The sequence below is a fragment of the Monodelphis domestica genome, chromosome 7 (genome assembly GCF_027887165.1).
Source record: "Monodelphis domestica isolate mMonDom1 chromosome 7, mMonDom1.pri, whole genome shotgun sequence".
Lineage (NCBI taxonomy): Eukaryota > Metazoa > Chordata > Mammalia > Didelphimorphia > Didelphidae > Monodelphis > Monodelphis domestica.
This window is the reverse complement of record NC_077233.1, coordinates 271,969,865-271,994,527: the sequence shown is the minus strand read 5'-3', so window position 1 is coordinate 271,994,527 and position 24,663 is coordinate 271,969,865. Positions and strand designations below refer to the sequence as shown.

Genomic DNA, 24,663 nt, shown 5'->3' with positions numbered 1-24,663 from the left:
CTGCTTAAGAAATTTCAGTGGCTTCCTTTTGTCCCTAGGATAAAATGCAGATCTTTTATAATCTTTCAGGAAATATAGGTCCAGTCTACCTTTCTAGTCTGACCACACATTACTCTCCTTTATATTTGTTCATTCTATTTTTCAGTCAAACTGGCCTATTACTATTGCCCATACACAACACCCTATTTAAGATATCTCAATGTCTTTGTACAAGTTATCCCAATGTATGGAATGTATCCTCATCCTCATCTTTGCCCCATGATTTCTTTTAGCTCAGGTCCAGCTTCCTACAGGAAACTTATCCTAATTATTATCCTATCCAATTCCCATTACTGGTATTTTCCCTTTGAAAAATTGCTTTGTAGTTATTTTGTATTTAATTTTCTGTGTACAGGTGGCTTCCACCCCAATGGAGAACAACCTCTGTGTAGGCAGAGACTGTTTCCTTTTTGTCTTTGGAACCCCAGTGTCTAGTATAGTGTGGCATAGAGTGGGTATTTATATATTTGTTAAGTTAATTAATTAATATGAGGCCTGAGAAATGACTACCAATTATGTGATAAGTAGATTTTTGAATGCTGATATTTAAGGGCAAATAGTGCTAATTATTAAAAAAAATGTGGAAGCAGATCAGTGGAACCAAAATAAAGACTAAATAAGAACAAATCAAAACAAGGGATCTCAACAACCTAGTAGTTGACAAAACAAAGGATAAATGGCTTGGAGGACTCATTTAATAAGAATTATTGGGGTAAAAAAAGGATTGTAGGTCAGCAAACATTAAGTTTAGAACCTTACACTCTACACCACAATAAGTTCAGAATGGATTTGTGGCCTGAATATATAAAAGGTCATACCATTAAAATAATTTAGAAAATAATCAGAATGAATACTGTTTACAAATATGGTAGAGAGAGTATTCTTAAAAATAAAGATGTATACAATCACAAAAGATTAGATTAGATTAGATGACACTAAAAGGCTCTTGCATTAGCAAAATCATTACAACCAGTAAAAGAGAAACGGTCTATTAGGAAACATCTACAAACTAAATTATCTCTGACAAGGCCCTAATATATAAGATATCTTGTAGGATATATAAATCTATGATAAAAAACTATTCATTAATAGAAAGTACTCAAAGGACATGAGCAATCCATTTTCAAAATTTTGTACAGCAAAATTAACAACCACATGAAATACTGTTACAAATCACTAATAATAAAAATGCAAATCAAAAAGGCAAAGATGACAAAAGTCAAGAAAGAGTCAGTTTTGGAGGTATTGTGGAAACATGAACCTATGAATGCCCGGGATATGTCACTGTGAATTGATTCATTTTGGAAAGCTTTTCAAATTAGGGGGATAAGACTAAAATGTCCCTACTTTTTAAGGCAGAGATTCCTCAGTTAAGTGCATTCAGATCCTATGGAAATAAATAACAAAAGGAAAGATTGCCTATATACCCAAATACCCAAATAGTACCTTCTCATTTAGCCCTGTTGCCTCAGTTTCCTCAACTGTAAAATGACCTAGAGAAGGAAATGGTAAACCATTCCAGGATCTTTGCCAAGAAAATTTCAAATGGGGTCATGAAAATGACTGAACAATTTTTGCTCAAGGAACCAGAAAAAAGATGCAAATGACAGCATGAGGGCTGAGTTTCTTATCAAGATCTGACACAAGTTAACAGTTTTGCTGTAAACTTGGATGTTCAGAGAACATTAGAGAGCCCCAATATCCTTAAAGAAAAGCTTAAACATGAGATATTAGCTGAAGAAACTGAGACATGAAAGAGAACAAAGGTCTATATTTACAAAAAAAAAATCAAGACATTCATATTTTGCATACTTTAGACATGTAGGAGGAAAAATCAAAAGAGCAGTGTCTTGAAAACCCACAGAGAGGATTTTCCAGAAGAGGGGGATCAGCAGGGTCAAATGCTATGTGACGAGGATTACGGAAATGCCATCAGTTTTGGGAATGAAAAGATCCTGGGTAATTTTGCCCCTCTAAAGTCCAACCTCCTTCATTTTACAATGGAATGTTGAGTGTTTTGAGGGGCAAGATTCTTCAACTTTGCCATCCTGGCTTTTAGCATGGTGACTGTCACAAAGCAGGTTAGTAAGACTTCAAATGCTCTCCCATTTTGATGTACTGGTTGTGAACAGCGGCAGCAGGTTTACAATTCACTGCTCTCAAATCAAGACAGAGTAGCTTGACTTCTACCTTGTTTATCTAAGCACTCTTGCTGAGTTATCATTCCTATGAAATCTAATGCTTTGGGGAGACTCAGAGTTTCTGTCCCCGGACCTCTTCTCTCCCTTTTACGCACTCTCTTGACCCCATTGGCTCAGATGGGCTTAATGACCATGCAAATGACTACCAGATCTACCGTACGAACCCAGTACTGTTTTTTTAGATTCGTCACAGTATGTTGAAAATTTCCAAATGGATGGTCCCCTCCAACTTAAACACGTCCAAAACATGGCCTGTTTTTTCCTTCTCCGGTTTACCCCTTTTTGAGTTTCCTACTTAAAGTAAGGACATCATTTTTCAAGGCACCCAAATCCCCAACCTCAAAATCTTCTTTGATTCTTCACCTTCCATCATGCCACAAAGCCAACAATCGCCAAAGTCCTGTTGATTCTACCTCCTGCGAAGGTGGGAGAGGGGCAGACAGTGAGTAGTAGTGAGAAACCTTATTTTAACCCACAACACGTCATGCTAATTTATTGATATTGATTAATTGATATTAATTAATATAATTAATATAATTGATATTAATTATATTAATTAATTGATATTAATTAATATAATTGACATTAATTGATATAATTACTTAATTATATCAATATATAATAATTGATATAATTAATTAATTGATATTAATTAATATAATTGATATTAATTGATATAATTATTGATATTGATATTGATTTATTTTTGTTCAACAGCTCTCGAGAAGAAATGAAATTCCCATTCTTCTTCCGAATGACTAGGCTACAGGGGTTTGGAAAGCTTAAGTCTAAGTACTGCTTTGTAAACGAATGCCTAGGCTGCATTGTTGGATGGGTGGAGCAATGATTGGGAACCTTGAAGGAAAAGAGAACTAAATGTCATTAAACTTACTTGTTCTGGCAATATGCATGAACCAAAGGCATAAGCATGGCAATGGCTGAGTAGGACAGCGAGGTGGTGCAGTGGATAGAGTACAAGGCTTAGAGACAGTAAGACCTGAATTCAAATTGGGCTCATGGGAAAGTCACTTAATCCTGCGTGCCTCAGTTTCCTCATCTGTAAAATGAAGTTGAACATGACTGAAATTGAACAAAAGTGGCTACCTGGGGCGAGTCAGGTAGGCACGAGCTCCTTTACTAAGGAACCATCTCTGAAAGTAAACTATACCAGGAAAAGCAAGGAGGGGAACAAAAAGGAAGGAGAAGCTAAGGAGCAAATAAGGGCCCAAGAAAAGGCTAGATGGGGGGTAAGTGGTAGTAGTGGTAACAGTGACTAGTGATTGGCAGGCCTTGGCTGCCTACTTACCAGCTCACCCAGTATTAAATACTCGTATAGACTTACATATGTACATGTTAGATCCCTGAGTAGAATACAAACTCCTAGAGGACAGGGTCTCTTGCATCTTTCTGAGTTTGTATCCTAGCAGGAAGCATGATGATTGGCATATATTAGGCACTTAATACTCGCTTGATTGAACTAGGATCTTATTTGTATTTCTATGATAAGGAAAATTCACTAGTTCTAAGGAATTGTCTTCTAAAATAATGACACAATAATCCCCATAATAATAAAAACAAGAGTTTTTATTTATGATAAAGTCAGATCTTAACATTTACTTCAATATTTTAATGAAAGCACATGCCAATGTGAGGGACATTTAATCAAACTCATGAGATAAACACATGAGCTTGATTTAGAATATAAAAAACCCTTTCATGCAATGGGATTTTAAACAAGAGAATTGTGCAGAAGTGGGGGGGGGGGGGGGGAAGACAGTAAAATCTTTCCTAAAAAGCCACAAGACAGAAAAAACAAATCGTGAAGAATAAAGATACAGTGCAATGTAACAAATAATAATAGCTAGCATTTATATAGAATGTTATGGTTTACAAAGTACTTTACACATATAATCTCATTTTATCCTCTCAACAATACTGAGCCATATTATCCCAATTTCATGGTTGAGGAAACTGAAGCATCCAGAGGTTAAAAGATCTGCCTAGGGCCATTCAACTAATAAGTATCTGAGGTGGGATTTGAAGTTAGATCTTTTAGACTCCAGGCCCAACGACACGACATACATGGGAAAAGCAATAGATAGGAGCTGCATTCCAGTTCTGGTTCTGCCACTAATTAACTCTGTGGCCTCAGGCAAACCACTACTCCCTTTTGGGGTTCTTTTCTTTATCTGTAAAATAAGGGCACTGTGCTAAATGAAAACTAGGATTCCTTTCTACTATAAAATCCTATGAATGCTATTCTTACATCTGATTACTTAATAAAATTGAAAAAGGGAAGGTTTTTTATTTTAATCTCACAAATTCTTCTGACAAATCTACCACCTATCAACAAGCTTGTGGCATAAATAGAAATAATTTAACTTTTTTTATTTTAAAATTATTTTTCCACATATACATATTTCATTTCCTTTCCCTTCCCCTCCCTGCTCCCAGATCCAATAAGCACTTCCACTGGGTTAAACAAATGTTATCACTTATACCTATTTTCCATATTATTTATTTTTACAATAGAGTATGCTTTTAAAACCCAAACCCCTGTGTTAATAGAAATAATTTTAAAAGAAAAGAACTTCTAAGGTATTTTATTGATAATCCATATACGGAGGATATTCTCGGCACACAATACTGCACCCTTATCAAACAGCATTGTTGAAACATTGTGCTCTAATGACTGGTACATGACCTCCATAGTACCGTAGCCAACAGTGACAGCGAAAAAGGCTTAGCAGAGTTCTAGGAACGGTGCCTTGCAATGGTAGACAAAATAGAAATGATAATGAATTCTACAGCTTCCTTTTGGTGGATGTTACATAGAGTTGTATGAAAATTGCTGAGAAAAATTAGAAATGTGTACTGTTATGGTTAACTAGTAATACTGATTTTTTTTCTTCTAGGGAAAGCCTTACCGTCTTTATAACAAAACCTTAATAATATCTTCTCTTAAGGTAAAACTAACATTATATTCAGGACTTCGAGGTTAACAGAGTGAATTATTTACTCAAGAAAATCACTTGAGTATATTTTACATAGCTTAAAATTCTGAAAAGCGTGGAGCTTCAAAAGAACTCTATTACTTTAGACATCTGTCTGCTCATTTCCTGTTTTATAAACAAATTTTCCAAATGATGTGTTCCTAGAGGCCTTTTGCTACATAGCTTAAAGAATAAAATAACACTTCAGCCACCACATTAGAGATTTAACAACCACAAAGGATACTTAAAACCCCATCAAACATCTGGCAGTATGATGTACCACTAGACTAGCTAATTACTTTTCTAAGAAAAGAATGATGATGCATATACATATTCACAGTACATGTAACTAGTCAGGAGATAAAACGTTCTTTTCTTAGCCAAGAACTTAAATTAAATTTCATTTCAGTCTCTCTGTATAGTCCTTGAAGCCATGTAACAACGGGAAAAAACAGACATATGCTTACACACCCTGTAGGAGGAACGATGACTAATGGAAAGGTTTAATATGACACAGTTTATAGGGGGAATTCCATCCATTTTAGTTACATGAAAGATAGGAAATAAACTACCGATTTATTCTGCAAAGCCCTTATGCAAATACTGAGAGGTTTAAAGAAAAATAACTCTTTCAAAAGTATGTCACAAATCAAATTTTCAACCATAATAACTTACATCAGAATGAAGCCTTACTTTTTCAAAGAATTATTCCTTATGCTAGTTTACTCTCCCTTCACTATAATAACAGGGTTGGTAGAATTAGTACCAATTTATAGAAGCAGAAACTGTGGCACTAAGAGGTCAAATCTTGTATCCAAGGTTACACTGCTAATCATCAACAGAACAAGGACCTGAACCCTGAAACATGCGACTGTGCCAGACAAGAATGCAATACAAACTGAGAACACAACAGAACCCACTCTTTTAAAACTGTCTGAGGGGGCAGCTGGGTAGCCCAGTGGATTGAAAGCCAACCGTAGAGATGGGAGATTCTGGGTTCAAATCTGGCCTCAGACACTTCTCAGCTGTGTGACCCTGGGCAAGTCACCTGATCCCCATTGCCTAGCCCTTATCTCTCTTCTGCCTTGGAGCCAATACACAGTATTGACCCCAAGAAAGAAGGTGAGGGTTTAAAAAAACAACTGAGAACTATTTCTTAACCAGGGAGTTGTGTTCTTCATCTTGCCATCAAACTCACTAAGTTAGCTAAATATCCTGTTACCACCACCTGAAGGGCTCCAGGCCACGCTCACTTCAGACTGGTTTTCACAAGAGTAAAAAGGGAATAAAAGCACCAGGAGTTAGGAGAACAATGTTGCATTAGTAACAGGGTTCTTCTTAGTTGTTTCTTCAAAGGATCAGTGGATCTCCCAGTTGTTCCGGGTCTGGATGTTTAACTTACTCTCCTTTACGATGCCAAGTTATTATAACTGCCAACTATTTATCTAGACTTTGACCCTCCAACTTTGCTTTGCCCTTTGGCTTTCTGGATTTGCCTACTGGACTACTGACCTACCAACCTTCACGTGGGCTTCACTTTTCTAGACATAGTTTTCCCTTTTATCTATCTGATATGCTCTTTCTAGACCCAGGTGACCCATGAGATAGTCAAAACAAGCCGCTCACAATCTCTCCTTTTTCAGTGCATGTCACTAATGTGGATGTGTTATTTGGCTGATTGTACTTACACGGCAAGTCATGTATTTTTACAGCCCTTAAAGGCATTTTAAATTCCTATGAGTTTAAAACACTGCCCCATAAGGTTGAAATTAACAGAATGTCTTTTTAATTATAAGATTCATAAACAGTTTACATAAAAGCTTACCAAGATAAAGAAGCAACTTTGAACTGGGCAGACAATTAGGGCTAAGAGTTGGGTATAATTAATAACAGGGAGACTGAGAATTAGGGCAATGAGTGGAACTACCAAGGTTTATCTATAGTCTGCTTAATATTATAGAAAGTCCAATTTACAAATGTATCCCAATATTGTGTCAATTGTTTGGCACTCAAAGTGCTTCCTCCTATTTAAATGTTACTATAAACAGTGGTTAGATTTTCAGATTAGATCATGAAAAAATTAACATAGCAATTATTAAAGTATTAATAAAAGTATTGAATTAATCTGTTGTATAATTGAGAAAGGACTAGACTGAGAATCAGAACACTTAGGAAGATCCAGCTCCCATTCAGCCAATAAGTATCTACATAATGCTTGGGCAAATCACTTTACTTTAGGCAAACCTCATTTTCAAAATTTTCAAAAAAAGGATTTGGATGCAATGCTTGGATGTAATGACTTCTAAAGGTACCTTCTAAAAATGGAATAACATACATGAATTTCTTAAACATTATTGTATTAGCAGTAGTTAAAAAAAGAGACTAAAACTAAATAATGGGGGAGTTTGGTTTATCTTCAAAGTTCCCGTTAAAAGGAAAAAACATGTATGGAAAAAGATGATGAAACAGATGGAGATTTGCACTTTCAAATCACTTTGAAAGTTGTCACTGGCTCTTTCTGCTTAATTTCACTTTAAAACTTGAAGCTTTCTTTTGTCTTGGTACAGGTGTCACCATCATTAGTCATAATTGGTGTCAATTTTTCAGCTTATACATGAAATTAAAAGGGAGATATATTTTCCTGATGTTAAGGGCAAAAGCTGGAAGAGAGATGGGAAAGAAGCAAGAAGATAAGAGATAATATGTATATTTTTGAGAAGGATGGCCTATGATAGAATTTATGGCATGAGAGGCAGGACAATAGGGAAACACAGCATTTACATTATTTCCCAAGAGGAGAGGAAAGGGAGATGTTAGAGGAGTCTCTGCTTTGGGACAATTTTCATGCTCTGAGTCAAGGATCAACAACTGGATTGCTTTCCAGGGAGTCAGAGACAGGTGGAAAAGAAGTGAAAGAAGAGTATAAATGGCACTACATGCATTTAGGGTATTAAAAGAGATCCAGTGTCCTTAACTCAGGGAAGACCTAGGCTGAGTATTTTCATGCAACTAAACAATCATGATTTGCTGGTTAACAGCAATGGAAATGACAAGATAATAATATTTATTTTAGGGGACAAAAATTTTTAAGTATCTCCCTAGGATTATCCCTAGGATTGTTCATCTCTCCACTAGACAATCAAATCCTATCTGTAAATGGCAAAGCTTTTAGATAGCAACACATAATAATTAGTAACAATCAAAGTTTTCTAAATCTTTATTGAATTCTAAATTTTCAGACCCCCCCAAAAGAGGGAGAAGGAAGGATGTTGTTTTCACAGAGAGAAGAAAGTATTTGCCTCTGAAAATCTCTAAGCAATTCTTCCTTTTTATTTAGGGCAATGTTTATTGCAAAAAGTCAAGTTTCCATGACTTCCTATTTGAAATAAGAACCCTCTGAGGAAATGCAAGAGCCTATTAGTTTTTCCTCAGTGTCAGCAGGCCCAACCCAGAGAACAGCAGTAGGTGACTTGACTTGTGAAACGAGAGTGAAACCAACAACAGAAAAATGAAGCTTTTCCAGATGAATATCTCTACCTCTCTGTACTGCACTGTTTATCACTGTTCATTTCAGTTTGTAGTTCTGGACATTTATCTGTGATCCATGCAATTCTAAATAAAACTAAAAAGAAAAAAACGAAGTTTTATAGTAGAGTGGAATGAGTACTGGACACAGGGTCTTGTGATATGAGTTTGAATCCAGTCAGAGCCATTTTACTATATTAGTTTTCACTTAATCTGGGCAAGTCATCTTGGCTCCAGTTCCCCGTCTATAAAATTGGAGTAGAGGATGGGCAGATAGCGTAGACTAATAAATGCAAGTTAGTCTCTGAGGCAAAAACACCACAGGTTCAAGTCCCACCTCTCACACATATGGGCTGCATAAACCTGGATTAATTGCTTAAATTCTTAAGTGTCCCAACTCAAGAGTTGCTGATTTTCTTCCTTAGGAGTTCTCTACATCAATAAAATCAGAAATCTGAAACTCACATACACAAATACAGAGGATAAAGCTTGTTATTACATTAGGCAGGCAGGTCACAAATATACTAAGCATTGTCTTCACATCAAGAGCAAAAACAGTTTCTGCCTCAAGCAACTCACATTCTTAATAAAGGAAAAAACATGGAAATGACAAGGTATGTTGTTCAGTTATGTCTGCCGCTTATGACATCATATGGTCTTTAAAAAAAATATTAGTCTTTTATGGGTATTTCCCTCCCTCTCCCAATCCTGCCCTTGAGAAGGGAATGACAAATATATATATATACATTACTTCATGTATGTTTCTATTTCAATCCTTTCTCTAAAGGCAGACATTTACATTCAATTGCAGAATGGCTCATAGACTTCTGTCTGAAAAATTGTCTATAAAATTCCCCCCCCCCCCATTTTCTGCTTTCCTTCTGATCTGGGCTACATTGGTTTTATTTGTACAAAACTTTCTTAAATGTAATCAAAATTATCCATTTTATATCTCATAATGCTCTCTATCTCTTTATTTATTTTGTAAGTTGTTCTCCTATCCAATAAATCTGATAGGAAATATGTCTCATGGTCTTTTAATTTGTTTATGATATTTGCATATGGGGCTTTCCTGGCAAAGATATTGGGGTGGTTTGCCATTTTCTTTTCCAGTTGATTAAGGCAAAGTTTAAGTGACCTAGGGTCACACATCTAGTATCTGAGGCCACATTTGACCTCAGATCTTCTTGACCCCAGACCTAGCAGTCTACCCACTGAGCCATCCAACTGACTCTGACTAGGAATACCCAAAATATATACAGAAAATATGGAAAGTATATACAAGTAGGAGTTATTATTGCAGGCATACCTCCTTTTATTGCACATCACTTTTATTGCTCTTCATAGATTGTGTGGTTTTTTTGGTTTGGATTTTTTTTTTTAAATAAATTGAAGGTTTGTGGCAACTGCATCTGGGAAGTCAACGGTGCCATTTTTCCAATAGCATGGGCTCATATTGTGTCTGTTTCACATTTTGAATAATTCTTACAATATTTCAAACATTTTTATTATGAAGATATCTGTTACGGTGATCAGTGATTTTCGGTGTTACTATTGTTTTGGGGTACCACAAACGGTGTTTATCTAAGACAACAAACTTAATTGATAAATGGTGTAGACAGTCTGACTCTCCACTGCCTGGCTATTGCCCCTTCTCGTTCCCTTTCCTCAGGCCTCCCTATTCCCTGAGATGCAAGGACATGAAAGAATATTCCATGAGTAGTAGTCTCTCGGTAACCGAGGATGACGATTGTCTTTGTGCGCTTTCATCTGTGATGTAATTCCATGAACTTAAGTGAATAAAGCACCAGCTGAGCTAAAGACTGACTTCAATTTGAAAGAAGTTCCACTTTGGGTAAAATGCTATCAAATAGCATCGCATGCTACCGAGAAATCTTTTATGAAAGGAAGAGTTGACAGATTGCAGCAAACTTCATTGTTGTCTTATTTAAGGAAATTACCATAGCTACCCCAACCTTCAGCAAAAACCACCCTCAGCAGTCAGCAGCCATCAACACAGTGGCAAAACCCTACGCCAGCAAAAAGATTATGTATGATTCATTGGCAGTTCCAATGATAGCATTTTTTAGCAATAAAGTATTTTTAATTCGGGTAGGAACATTTTTAAGGCATAACATTATTGTATACTGTAAATATCACTTTAATAAGTGCTAGGGAACCAAAAAATGCATGTGGCTTGCTTTATTGTGGTGTTCTGGAACCAAATCCACACAGTTTCCAGGGCATGCTAATATTAAAGCTGCCTAAAATAATAAAATGAACTTCTGATGCACCTATATATGAATCCTAAGTAAGAGACTAAAGGCTGCAAACATGTAAAAATCTATTTTTTGCAATGGGATGTCAGCTGACTTAAAAGGACAAGCAGCCCAGCGCTTTTACTTATGCACCCAGGCGTTGTTCAGTTGTGTCCGTTGTAGCCGACTCTTCGGGATCCCATTTGGGCTTTTCTTGGCCGAGACACTGGTGTGGTTTGCCACTTCCTTCTCCAGTTCATTTTACAGACGAAGAACGCGACTTCCTCCTCAGGGTCACATAGCTGGCAAGTGTCTGAGGCCAGATTGGAACTCGGGAAGAAGCGTCTTCCTAACCCCAGCATGAGCGCACTGTGCAGGGTGCCACCTCCTTGCCCCATACGCAGACCATAGCTTACCTTTATTTCCTGCTCGATCATAAATCTAGAGATGTCCGGGGCAAGAGAGGTCAGTAAGTCCAAAGTTCTTGTGTGACGGATGAAGACGTGGAGACTCTGATCCGTTCCATGGCTTGTCTGGGATCATAGAGCTAGTAAAGCAGGATCCGAACCCAAGTTGCATCGACTCCACGTCTGGCATCCTGTTCACTCCTAATACCACCTCTTTGTGTGTCCGCTATCAAGTGTGCCGGGGAACAGGCAGAGGCTTAGATATTACGTAGGGAAGGCCCCCAGGAAGCAAATATTTCCAAAGGAAAGAGGAGGAAGAGAAGCCCAGACAGAGGACTTTACCCAGGTAGAGACCTAGTGTGGAAATTTCCCCAAACAATGCAGGTGGGCATCTTGTCTGTTCTTAGATTAGTCACGGGTCGGAATGGCTGCAACCTGCCGGTTGGACAGCCGGCGTGTGTCAGGGGCGGCCCTCAACGCCAGGTCTTCAGGACTCTAGGTTCGGCCTTCATTCACTGGGCTATGTCTCAGGTAACAATGACACTTTACAAAATGACACAGGATTTTCTCCACAAATAAAAGACTCATGACTATTGCTTCACGGTGAATGGAACTGCCATTTGGTCAATGTATTTTCCAAATAAATGAAAACCATATTCTATATTCATATGACTTATCTGCTACTACCTAAGGATCACCTTATTTGGAACAGACCCAGTGTGTAGTTCTTCTGAATCTCTTCATATACTCAGTTGAAATTAGTATTTTTGAGAAAGAAGAAATGGCTGGCCCTGGATTTTACCATGTTCAAAAAAAGAGCACCTTTCAAACATTTTAAAGCGTACTATCAGTGATCATTTGTTCTTCCTGCCTTTCTTCTAAAACAAATGTTTAATCTTTGAAAAATACTAAAATTGCAATCATCAAAATCCTCATTTTAAGAAATGTTTCTATGACCTCTAATAATTCAGCCTGAAAAGTGACCACTTTGTAGGAGTCACCAATTACCTAACTCCAGGGAAAACCACAATGAAAATCTATCCCTTCCTACATTTGCTTATTAAGCAAAAGCAAGAGATTCATTTTTTTCTTTTTAAAGCAAGCATCAAATTTAAAACATCGAGCAGAACATAAAGTACATTTTCACTAATTAAATTAGGGAGTTAGTGAAATACTTACTATGAAACACCCCATGAGGAAAGCTGCATTTGCTTGTTTTCTTTGATCAGCACCCGTAAAATGAATTATTTTCTTCCTTATCAATGTAAGGGACTGCATTAAAAATGAATAGCTGTCAGTATTCCAATTTATTATTAAAATTCATTAAATATTTGCGGCCTCATATATTTCCCTTTATAATGCGATTTTAGAAAAAATCCCAAATTCTCCATTTATAAGCACTCTTCTTAGAAACAAGACGTTCAACTTGTCCTGATTCAAAATGTTCAGCAACTGAGGCAAGAGGTCACATGAATGCTTAGAAACCCTACACTTACTAAAAGCATGTTAATGTACAAATAAATAAATGTGTCCCTGTTATTTAATATTAACTTTAAAATAAATGATTAACATGATCATGCACCAACAAAAATGAATTCTGATAAATTTCACTCAGGATAAGGTATAAGATCTCCATATTCGTGTGTGTGTGTGTGTGTGTGTGTGTGTGTGTGTGTTTACACACACTTTCCCTTAAGCTGTTTAAATCATAGATACTTGATTTATAGTATCTGGGTTATTTTATTTTTAACTAGCACACCCTAATTCTCCACTCATTCTGGATATCTCATTCACAATTTACGGAACAGTGGTAGGGCCTGCAAGCTACATGTCACTAATAGATTAACCAAAGGAAGTTATATAATCCATTTTACATAAAGAATGGTAAAATCCTGAATGGCATAAATGAATTTTGATAACAGTTAAACCAAAGACTAAATAAAATTAGTTTTTACAGCAAGTTTTATCTTTGAATATAATTCCTTTACTAGAGCTTCCTGACAACAGGTAAAGCAAAAGGAAATGATGGCTAGCCATCTTTGTCACTGTCAATTCGGTTAAAAAACAGAAACAGACAAATACCAAATCTGTTTGATGAGTGGTAGTGGAATAAAAGGGAGCAAAAATGAATAAAGTCAAGAAGAAAAAAACAAAGCACTGTCAATCTATGGAATATAACTGAGCACTATGGGAGGAAAAAACCAAGTGTTCCTTAAGCAAAAAAGGATTTCAAAAGGAAAAACAAATCCTTACCTATGCTAAGAAGTAAGAGAATAAAATGAAGAAGAATGTGGGAACTGAACATGTAAGCCCAACAAACAGATATAAGGTTCTTCCTGAGGTGGAGGGAGATAGGCTCTAAGGAAGCAGCAGTTACTGGCCTTCCAATTCAGTTCAATTCAGCAAGCCTACGTTAAGTATCCGCTATCTGTAAGGCACTGATAACACTAAGGAGCCTATTAGTGGCTATTACGTGATAGACAGACCATTCTGTAAAGGTCAGATGAAAAAGACCCAAGTGTTCGTAGTGATGATTTCCTGATAACAACAGAGAGGTCTATATCTTCTTGGGGCACCTATCCAGGAAATGACAGGCTTGTCAAGGATCACTATTACTTGGGGAGATTCTTATGGGCATAAGTGATACTGCCAGAAGAAAGCCAGAAAATATTTTTAAGAATTATGAAATCTTAAGGCGATAAATACCTCAAGTGGTATTTTCCTCACTTCTGACAAGTGATGGGAAGCATTTCAAAAGAGACAGATTTAGGTACCGAATAGCTATGTAAGAAGATGCTATCTGACAATAGGATTTGAATCTGAAGTGCACTTAGGAACAGCTTATAAGAATTTGAGAGTTCAAACACACACCCATCAAGCTAGATACCATAAAGAGTAGCAACAATATAAGATGAGCACTAAAAATTCAAAAGGGATTTTTAAAAAGTCAGAATTAAAATCCACAGTCTCAGATGTCTCTTCACCAATTCACAACGCCTGTGTAATAAGTACACTAAACTAAGAGATCCTACAGCAAGGAAGGAAATTTGACATCATAGGTATCATGGAAACTCGAAGGGACAAAGCGCTCAAGACTGGATCACAACTGTAGAAGGGCATAACTGAGTCCAAATGGACAGAAAGGGATAAAAGGAGATGGTTGGGTAGCACTGTACATAAAAAATATATGCAGATGAAGACATCCAGATGGCAAAAGAGAGGAAGCATGGTAGAGTAACAGAAGCAGAAATAGAAGATACATCATTCTCTGAGAATACCCCACAACCTGGACAGAAAAAGGAACCAGATGAACAGTTTGGAAAACATGTATCAAGCCTGGCAGGGTGACATTACATAATAAAGACAGGGCACGTGTCAATCATCCAAACATCTGTTGAAGCTGCCTCTCTAATAAAAGCAGAATAGCTAATCCTCTCTTGACTTATATCTTGATGATTTTGTCCTTCAAAAGATGGAGGCAACTACCAGAATGTCTCCCTGCGGCTTGAATTCTCGCCTTCCTCGTTTCTGCCTCCCGATTTCCTGCCAGCCTCAGCTCTAATTTATCCTGTGGATATCTTGTTCATAGTTTTCTGTATGCTGTCTCCCACGTTGGACTGATCTTAAGAGCCCTTCATTGTGTCCTCAGTGGTAGCCACAATGTTTAGCATAAAAATACTTTCTGATTGGCGAGAGAAAAATTCCATTCTAGATCAGATTTTCACCTACAGGTAGGAACTGGTTGCTGAGGTAGAAATAATAATGGTGACCTTAGGGGTAAAGTTATCGCTCCATCTTAGAATTTGTGACAGAGGTTAAGCAAGATGGGTACAGCTTGATGTGCATACTAGTTGGAAGATCAGATTTTAAAGGATTCAGGTATCATGGAATAAACTTCAAGAAAGGGAAATAACTTCAGGGAGGATGCAAAGTTCTCCAGAGGGAAATTGTGAAGATACAAATGAGGAAAAAAGACCAGAAAAAGAGGGCTGTCTAAAGAGACTGATGTGAATGTAAAGGGAAATAACTGATCAAAGTAGATTTTTAACTAGCACACCCTAATTCTCCACTCATTCTAGTACAGGAGAAAGACAAAAATAAGAGTCTGGTTCTGGTAACAAAATAAAACAATGTAATGAATACATTTTTTTAAATTTCAAGCTATTATTGGGGAAAAGAGGAAGGTCAGAGAGGGATACTGACCCTACTTACAACAGATGTGATGCTAATAATTCATGATGGAGAGAAGGTAGAAGTGTTCGGCTTTCATTCAGCCGTTCATTTCTATGCCAAGGAGAAAGATCACTGAACTGGAAAGAACAGTACAGAAATGACTAAGGAGATGATAGTCAAAATAAAACAGGGAGAAAGGAAGAAAGCAACTAGCAGCCCTTGATAAGTTCAAAACACAGGCCCAGATGAACCTCAACACGGGGTTATATTGATTGAAAGAACTGGCAGCTGTGATTCCAGGACCATTATCAGTAGTTTTTAAGAGAGATGGGAGAATGAAGAGAGGCACTGAAAAATGGTAAGACAAGCCCTGTCTAGATTTCTTTTAAATCAAGAGAAAAAGGTATAGGCCAGTGAACTTGGGAACATATTATTAAAGGGCTGGCTTTTCTCGTGCCCCGGGAAGCTCATTATTAGGAAAATTTCATCAGATTTGGTGAGATCACTTCCTTCTGCCCCTTGAGTTGAGCCATAAACTCCTAAACCTCCATTTAAGGAGGGAGCTCAAGCTCAGAACATCTTGTTTTTCACCTGGCTCACCTACTCTGAGGCTTTTCTGACTTCTCCATCCCTCCTCCCTGGCTTTTCAACTTCCTTTTAGGTGTTATCTTTGCCCATTAGACTGCAAGCTCCTTGAGGGCAGGGGCTCTCTTTTTTCACATTTATATCCCTAACCCTTAGCACAGTGCCTAGCACATAGGAGATACTTAATAAATGTTTGATTATCATTAAGCCTGGTGAACAGCTGAGAAAGAAAGCAGTAACAATAAATGATGATGGACATTTGTTGCCCAAAATGTTCGGGAGAGTGCCTGACACTGTCTGTTGGTACTAGAACCTCACTGCATCATGGTGCAGCTGAGCAACCTGATGAAACAAAAATGAAAGCTTCTTCTATATACTTGTGAATTTATGCATTCAGCAACAGTTATTAAAGTTAAGAAACACTAGTTGTTTCATATTTATGTATAATAATGTATATGAAATACAATGAATAGAAAATAACTGAAATATTTTTTCTTTAAAAAAAAAAAGTAAAGGATGTAGTGAGCCTGATGGGCCTATATGGTTTCATGCTAGACAAATATGTTCACATCTACTGTCTAAAGTCTATGTCTGATAAGTCTTATTAGACTGCTCTCATTTCCTTTTTTATTCTTGACAGTTACATTATACGGTCAGCAGACCAACTGTGGTGATTGACTTGGACTTTAGCGGAGTATTTGGCAAAGTCTCTTGGACTACTTGTGTGAACAAGATGGAGATTGCTAAGTGGCAGCACATTTAAGTGAATTTGGAACTGGTTAAACCAGACCCAAAGAAAGTTCATTAGCAGTTTGATGTCAACTCTAATAAGAGAGGTCTCTAGTGGAGTTTCCAGGGGTCTGTATCAGCAACGCACATTTACAAGGCATTTTTAAAGTTTGAAAACCTCTTTACATGTTATTGCCTTTAATCCTTCATAATATCTCTGTGAGGTGGGTGCTATTACTATACTCATTTTGCAGATGAGGAAACTGAGGCTCAGAAAATTTAAGAGACTTGTCCAGGGTTGAGCCAGAAAATGATCTCAGGCCTTCATTATTCCAAATCCAGTGCTCAACCCATTATGGTATCTATTCTAATAGATGCACCTGAGCTGACAAGGTATTATTCTATTTCTTTTTTTCCCTTAATCAATGGCTTGGGTATGGCACAAAGCTAGAAGTGATAGATAACACACTATAAAACTAAATCAGGATCTAGCCAGTCTAAAACATTAAGTCAAGTCCAAGTAAGAATAAAGTCCATGAGGACAAAGGTAAAGTTTTATATATTGGTGTGCAAAAATCAAATTCAGTAGCATAAAATGAGTAAGGCATGGCTACTGAGCAAATTAGTCTGAGAAAAATATAAGGTTTAAGTGACTATAAATTAAATGAGCTAACTGCATCATAGGGTATATTAATGAGAAGCAGTGTCCCAGACTAGAGAAGTGATCGTTCTCCTACTGTCGTGATTAGAACACATTTGGCATATAATGTTCAATTCTGGGCATTATTTATAGGAAAGATGGGATGGCTAGAATGATGAGCAGGCTCAAGGCTTGCCACATCTCAGCTGAAGGAACTAAGGATTCCTATCCTGGGAAAAAGGAGGAAGGTGATAAGCATCTTTTAAGTATTTGGAGATCTGCCACATGAAAAAGGGATTCAACTTTTTTGCCTGCTCCCAAAGCCAGAACTAAGAATAAAAATGAGTGGAAATGGTTTTTTTAAAAGGAAGATTTATGGATGGAAGTCAGAGTTAGAAATTGTGGAAACTATTTTTAAACAAAATTTTGTTAAAATTATTTAAAAGGCTTCCTTGGGAAGGTGGTAGTTTCCCTTCCCTAGAGAGCTTCAAACAAAGGCTGAAGGATCACTTCTCAGGCATTAAGTAGAGAGAATTCTTGTTCAATTACAAATTAGATGGGCACCAAGATTCCTTCTGACATTGATGCTCTCTGATTATAAAGGAAAATAATCTAATGTTAAATATTCAGGATGTTAAATAGAACTTTTTCTTATTAAAATGTTTTAACAAGTGGGCAGCTGGGTGGCTCAGTGGATTGAGAGTCAGGCCTAGAGACTGGAGGTCCTGGGTTCAAATCTGGCCTCAGACATTTCCCAGCTGAGTGACCCTGGGTAAGTCACTTGATCCCCATTGCCTAGCCCTTACCACTCTTCTGCCTTGGAGCCAATACACAGCATTAGCTCCAAGACAGAAGGTAAGGGTTATTAAAAAAAAAAAAGTTTTAACATAAGGTATCAAAGGCAATAGAGGTTTAAGTTTCCTTTTTTTTTTAACCTGCTTGATTTTCCCCCCTTATTTTGTACTATATTATATATTAAATCAAGCCAAATATACTACCATATACTTGGTCTTACAGGAGCAAGTTACCAGACTTCCTTTTTGCTTCGACTGATATAGACCACACTGGCAAACCAAAGTACTAAGTACTTACATCAGCAGTGAAGGGGTCAAGAAGAAAGTCTATGTGATTTAAAGTGTCAGCAGTTTTATATAGGCTGGACTGGTTTATTAAGGAAGGAGAGGTTGTTGGACTTCCTTGTAGCTTGAGGCATTAAAGGTCCAGTTGATGGGAGTTGAATATTGTAAAATTGTGAAGTTAGGAGTTACACTGTTTTCTATCCTTGGACACTAGTGTTTTATTGCCTCCTTCCTCTCCAAGGGAATCAGTGGGCTGAATTAAGCTTGGCTCAGACTAGTTTGGCCTAGTACTTGACCTAAAATTTTTCTCAAAGAAACAAAGAAGTCAATCTTTTTATTTGCTGGCATCTCTTATCAAAGGTGAGCAGTGTTGAGGATTGTGGAAAGGGCACCGAGCATAAGAGAAGACCTGCTTCTCCCACTTTCTCTATGTCTATGTGGTTTGGGGAAAAGTAATTTTATCTCCTAGGCTTTAGTTTCATCATTTGCAAAATAGGAAGCTGAACTAAATGACTTCTTCCTTTTAGCTCTAACATTCTGCAAAAAACAATGGTTAATGAAAACATGAGATTAGTCTATGCTTATACCTCAATTACACTGTTCTAAAAGTGGCTATTACAAATTAAAATATTGCCACAAATACATCAAAATATCAGAGGTATAAAAGAAAAAAATTATAGGTGCCTTTTCTAAATGCACAGGAAACATTGTAGTTCAGTGATGGTGAACCTTTTAGAGATGGAATGCCGGCCCCACCCCCTACCCCCAGACCCAAGTGCCATGCTGGCCACTCTGCAGAGACCACATGCTATACACCACCCCACTTACCCCACACACAGGGGAGGGAGAAAGGACTCCCATTGGGCTGCTGAGTGGGTGAATTGAGGAATGTCTCTCAGTGAGTGTAGAGGGGGGTGCTCTACTCCCCTCTAGCTCTGCCTCCTATGAGCCACCCAACTTACCCCCTGTGTACTTCCATCGGGGATGCTGGGCAGAGGGACAGGTGAAGTGAGGGATATCTTCAGTGAGTACTGGGGGGGGAGGGGAATGGTTTAAGCACTCTGCTCCTCTCTAGCTCTGCCTCCTGTGAGTCGCCCACCTTACCCCCTGTACACTCCCATTGGGCTGCTGGGCAGAGGGGTGGGGGATGAGAAAAAATGTGGCCAGGCACAGTGGAGTGGGGGAGAGGGGAGCAGCTCTGCTTGAGTCCCTCTGTCTTTCTAATAAAGAACTCTGGGGGTGAGGAGGGAGGGTGGCCAAGTTCCCACAGAGAGCTCTCTGTGTCCATCCCATGCCATGCCATAGGTCCACCATCACTATCATAGGTCATGCTAAAATACCTGAGACTACACTTTTGAAATAGAAACATCTTTTCTATTTTTCTGACAAGGCCAATGCTGATTACTTAAATCCATTCTGCTACCAAAAAAATAGTTTACCTTCAATTTCTTATTTATCTTGCAACAATATCTGTAAACCATTGCCAGATTGAGTGGTCCAAAATCTGCGAAGAAGCTTTAAAAGTGAAAACAAACAAAATTGTATAGGTATGGCTTGGATTTTCTGAACTAATGCCTGTTTTTGTTGTAGAGATAAAATTACAAGGAAAACAACACAACTGATCATATGCTATTACTGGACAAACAATTTAAAAGATATTGCCTTGTTATAGAAGAGACATGTTGGCAAACACAAAGCTTCCAAACATAAATGACACAATGAATGCAATTAATATTGTCTATACTCACACTAATAATTGGAAAACATTTTTGGGAAAAAATAATTACATCTGACAAATTTTTTAGTCCACTCTCAAGAAATATAAAGCATATCCTATTATAACAAACTCAATTTAAAGGAAAATAAGCATAAATTTCAAAATGTCTAAACTAGGACTGATGAATTCTAAACTCCTTCCAGTTCTTAAAATTCTATGAGTCTGTACAAACTGTTTATGAACCTTGAGGGGGAAAAAAAGCATAATTTCCTCACCCACCCCCATCCAAGATCTATTTTACCATGAAGGAAAGATGACATTTAATAATGGAATCTCCCTACTGAATAATCCAATTCTATAATTCCAAAGAATGTCTTTAAGATTGTCTTGTACAAAAGTGCTCTTCTAGCTTATTGAAAAATAAAGATTCCCTATATTTTTTAGAAGAGCACAAGATAATACTTACTTCTCATATTCAAATTCGTCATCTATGCAGAAATAGTGTATGTTTGCAGCACTCTTTGGTTTCTGGTAAAGAATGGCAAAACAAAGGCGATCTGAAATGCAAAAAAAGTCAAAACTAATACTACTCTTAAAATGACAACCTTGATTTCTTCAGAGGAAAAAAGTCTTAAAGAGTAAGTCATCCAAATCCTTTCAGATTTCTTTTATTACAAACTTTTATTTTTCATGCATGTTTCCAAGGTGAATAATTTTTAAAAATGCAAGCTGTTTTAGTCAATCATAAAGATTTTTCTTTAAAAGAAATATTGTCTTTGCAATGGAAAAGGTCTAGATTTGGGATCACAAGTCCAAATTCAAATCATGCCTTTGCTACTATGTGACACACTGGGCAAGTAATTTGTTAACCTCTTGGGGCCTCAGTTGATTCACCTCCAGAATGAGGGGGTTGGATTAGACAGCCTTTAGGGCTCCTTCCAGCTCTAAAACTGTGATCCTATGATCTTTTACCCATTGAATTTCAGCAGGAATAAATGACTTCCCATAGAGCCTGATTTTTGGATTAACTCTGGCAAATTTCAACCACTTGTTTATTATAATATTTAAAACTTTGAGGTTTCGGCCAAATATAGCATTTGTAAACAGCCAGCACACATTGTAAGACTTTTCCCATAATATCCCACTTGTTCATATTCAGAACATCCTAAAAAAAAAAAAAACTGCTAAAGCAGTCTGAATTCATACACCAACTGTTTCAACCATATAAAACCATTATTTTTTTAGGGTAGGAGATCCCTCCCTCCCCCCCCCCATTCTAAATGAAAAAGTTCAGAGAAAGCAAAGAACCCCCCAAAAAAAGGCAAGCCATGTCTTCTGTGTTACTTATTTTTTAAATAAAAAGTTACATTTCTCAAGCACTAAGTTTCTTATTAAAAACACTTAAGTACTATGTAAAATACAGACATCACGAGGGTAGGTTTTTTCCTTCAGAACTGCAGTAAATATATCAGGATCTCCTAGGATATTTAAATAGCAACAAAGCAGACTGCGAAGTTGTTACTAGGCTCCACCTCTTTCCTCTTGGAAATCTTTGTCTTTAAGCCTCTCCCAGAAACGATCAATATCCACAATGTCCACAAAACAGCGACAGCGACATGCTCATTTTTGCTTTAAAATGTCGCAAGAATTAAGCTGTTTTTTTTTTTTTTGGTTCTGTATTTCTAGTGGTAAGAAACAAATGACGCCAGCAGGCACTGATCCTCGAAAATGTAACTTCTAAAGCTCTGACCTATTCTGAACTCATCTGATTTTTATAGCCACACTTACAAATTACTCGAAAAACAGCTCATTTAAAGATCTACAATTACAAACCCCAAATGCAGTAAGTTAATGACTAACAGTACTATAATAATATCGCACATAAAAGGCATTCTAGTCTCCTAAGCAACCTATATAGGCAGTGGATTTTTCTTTTAAAAGGTTTAATTCAGAAAGAGCTCCACATCCCGCGGGCTCAGGAGTTCCGGAGAGGACATGCACGCCCACCGGGGGTTTTGGACCTGGCCTCAATAGGTCCAAGCATTCTATTTTCAGAGCGTGTACTCAGTTCGAATCTACCCAGGATCTTCTCCCTTTCTCTGCATTTTTGAGGCTTGCGGAGTCCACAAGGTAGAAAAGCAAAGCAGCAAACTTTTGGAACGCCCTCGCTTTTCATATCGTGCTAAATGTTTTAGTCTCAGACTGTCTCCCCAGGGTTGGGGGCAGAGGAAACCTCCAGTTAGTCGAGATTCTCCAGAGCTGGGGCTAAAGTTCCTCTCTCCCCCCGCCCCACAGTATTCCCCCGCCTCTAACCCCCCCCCCCTTCTCCCCTCACTGGGAGATCCAAGCCGCTTCTTGAGACAAGCAGGGCTGCGCCCCCCCTGGGCGTAAGACTCACCTTTTATCACCTCCACTATAAACTTCTCCTTGCCGGTCATGATTTTAAAAGCATCTAAGAGAAAACTGGGACGGAGGAGAGAGGGGAGATGGGTCGCTAGGAAGCGGGGAAAGTGTAGAGTAGGAAAGTTAAGGAGGCAAGAGGGCGGCTCTAACTTCCCAGATCTGCAGCTTGGAAGAAGCGCCGGGGCCACACCCCCGAAATAAAAGAGGAGAAAAAAAAGTTTAAAGGGCTACATCGGATTCCAAAGGAAGAGGAACCTTCTTCTCTCAATACCATGCCTACACCGGACACGGCCCACTTGCCAGAGAACCACCAGAGTCGAGGTTAGGACATTGAGAAACGAACAACTTTAAAAAATATGTTATAAAGACAAGGAAAAAATGCTCAAGGTAATAAGCGCGTCAGTGAATCGTTGAGCATTTTTAAAAAGAAATCTTTAAAAATGGTTTGAGAAAACATTTTCAGCTGATGAGACGACGAGCTGGGAGAGTGACTTTAATTCGCGTAAGCAAAGGAAAACACTCCGGTACAGAATTAGCTCCCTAAGTGAAAGTTTGTATCTGGGCCAGTTTCCTCCGGATTCAAGGCTCCTCCCCCTGTTATTTCCAAACGGGTGGAATGCGGAACCAACCCAGCCAGGAGGGTTATAGCAGCTGAGGCGCCGCGGCTCCTCCTCCCCCGCCTCCTCCTCCACAGCCGCCTCCAGCTGCGCCAGCTTCTGGCCAAGAGGATTAGTAGATTTCCGCCATCCCGGGAAGGCGCCTTAATGAGCCGCAGCCCCGGGACTGTACCTTAATGAGCCGGCCAGAAAGTGGGAGATTCGTATCTTCCAAAAAGGAAAACGGTCCTGGGACTACAGTCTCAACCCCTTCCTCCCTCTCGTACACGCAGCCAGTGCGGGATGGGTCTGTGCTGGAGAAAGGACGCCCTCTGTTGGGTCTGCAGCGAAGAGCTCGCTCTGAGGCCTCGAGCTCCTCGGGTAGGTCTCCGAGCCTCGCAGAGGTGGCGGAACTAAACACGTGGCTGGAGGGAAAATGAATCGGCCACTTGGGACGGCGCAGCTACCAACATGCAAATCCCACGCGTTCCACTTCCTAGTTTCTTCCCCTTCCCGCCCGGGACAAAAATGCCAGATTCCCAAGAGGCGGCCAGGATGGAGCGAGGGAGGTAGGAAAGCTCAAGAGCTCTCCTCATCCAGTAGTTTTGGGGGGTTTGGAGGGGAAGCAAATAGCTGGAGCTGCTGTAGATGGCCAGAGATGGATAGACAGACAGACAGACAGACAGATAGTACTCCTGACACTTAAGTGCCATTGCCATGGCTACTGTCCAAGTATCTGCCAGAACACATAGAAGTCCTGGAGTGTGGGTTTACATATAGAGGTGTCTCTACATGGGTATAATTCTTTTGAGACAGGTAAAACTAAAGTCTAGTTTTCCCTCAAAAGACTGGCACCCACGCTGGGAGCTCCGATACTGAAGGCAGAAGCAAACATTTCCACCCCCAGAAAACTCCCTTCAAATACATACACTGAATTTTTTTTAATTGCATGTATCAGTAGCAAACAATTTTTAAAATCTACTCCAGCGAGATGGACAAATACCAGATTGTATCTGATAACCTGACCCATAGCCTGCTGCAAAATCGAGGGTGAGTAAAATGGTTATTTCTTGAAAGAAATGAAATGACATCTCTTAACAAAAAGAGAGGCGAGGGCCTTATTCTAACCATTCAGCCCTTGTATTGTTTTTTAGCATACACTGAAAAGCCCTCCCCACCAACTACATAATAAATAGTCTTTCTGGGAGGAAGTTATGGGATCTTGTATTTTCAAACTGTAAGAGACCTTTAAACTCTTCTTCATTTTACATATGAGGACACTGAGGCCCAGAACGATTAAGTGATTTACCTAAGAAAA

At 38.4% G+C, this 24,663-nt stretch overlaps 1 protein-coding gene and 1 long non-coding RNA gene across 8 annotated transcripts in view; one reads left to right on the top strand and one right to left on the bottom strand.

Annotated features, from left to right (window-relative positions):
• LOC130455658 (uncharacterized) overlaps positions 1 to 9,478 on the top strand; it is a 44,855-nt gene extending 35,377 nt beyond the window's left edge. The window contains exon 3 of the long non-coding RNA XR_008913767.1: positions 8,571 to 9,478. This is a non-coding gene — a long non-coding RNA (uncharacterized LOC130455658). The remainder of the gene's footprint in view (positions 1 to 8,570) is intronic.
• CDC14B (cell division cycle 14B) overlaps positions 1 to 24,663 on the bottom strand; it is a 102,348-nt gene that overhangs the window by 56,052 nt on the left and 21,633 nt on the right. For 5 of the 7 annotated variants that reach the window (XM_007497936.3, XM_007497937.3, XM_007497938.3 and 2 more), the window contains 3 exons: positions 20,813 to 20,903; positions 20,069 to 20,144; positions 12,603 to 12,695 (listed from right to left, as the gene is read on the bottom strand). In XM_007497936.3, coding sequence (XP_007497998.1) covers positions 12,603 to 12,695; positions 20,069 to 20,144; positions 20,813 to 20,903 — 260 coding nt within the window. Of the gene's footprint in view, positions 1 to 12,602; positions 12,696 to 20,068; positions 20,145 to 20,812; positions 20,904 to 22,744; positions 23,240 to 23,538; positions 23,563 to 24,663 lie in introns of those variants that run through there. The other 2 variants (XM_016423783.2, XM_007497939.3) reach the window with 2 other exon arrangements.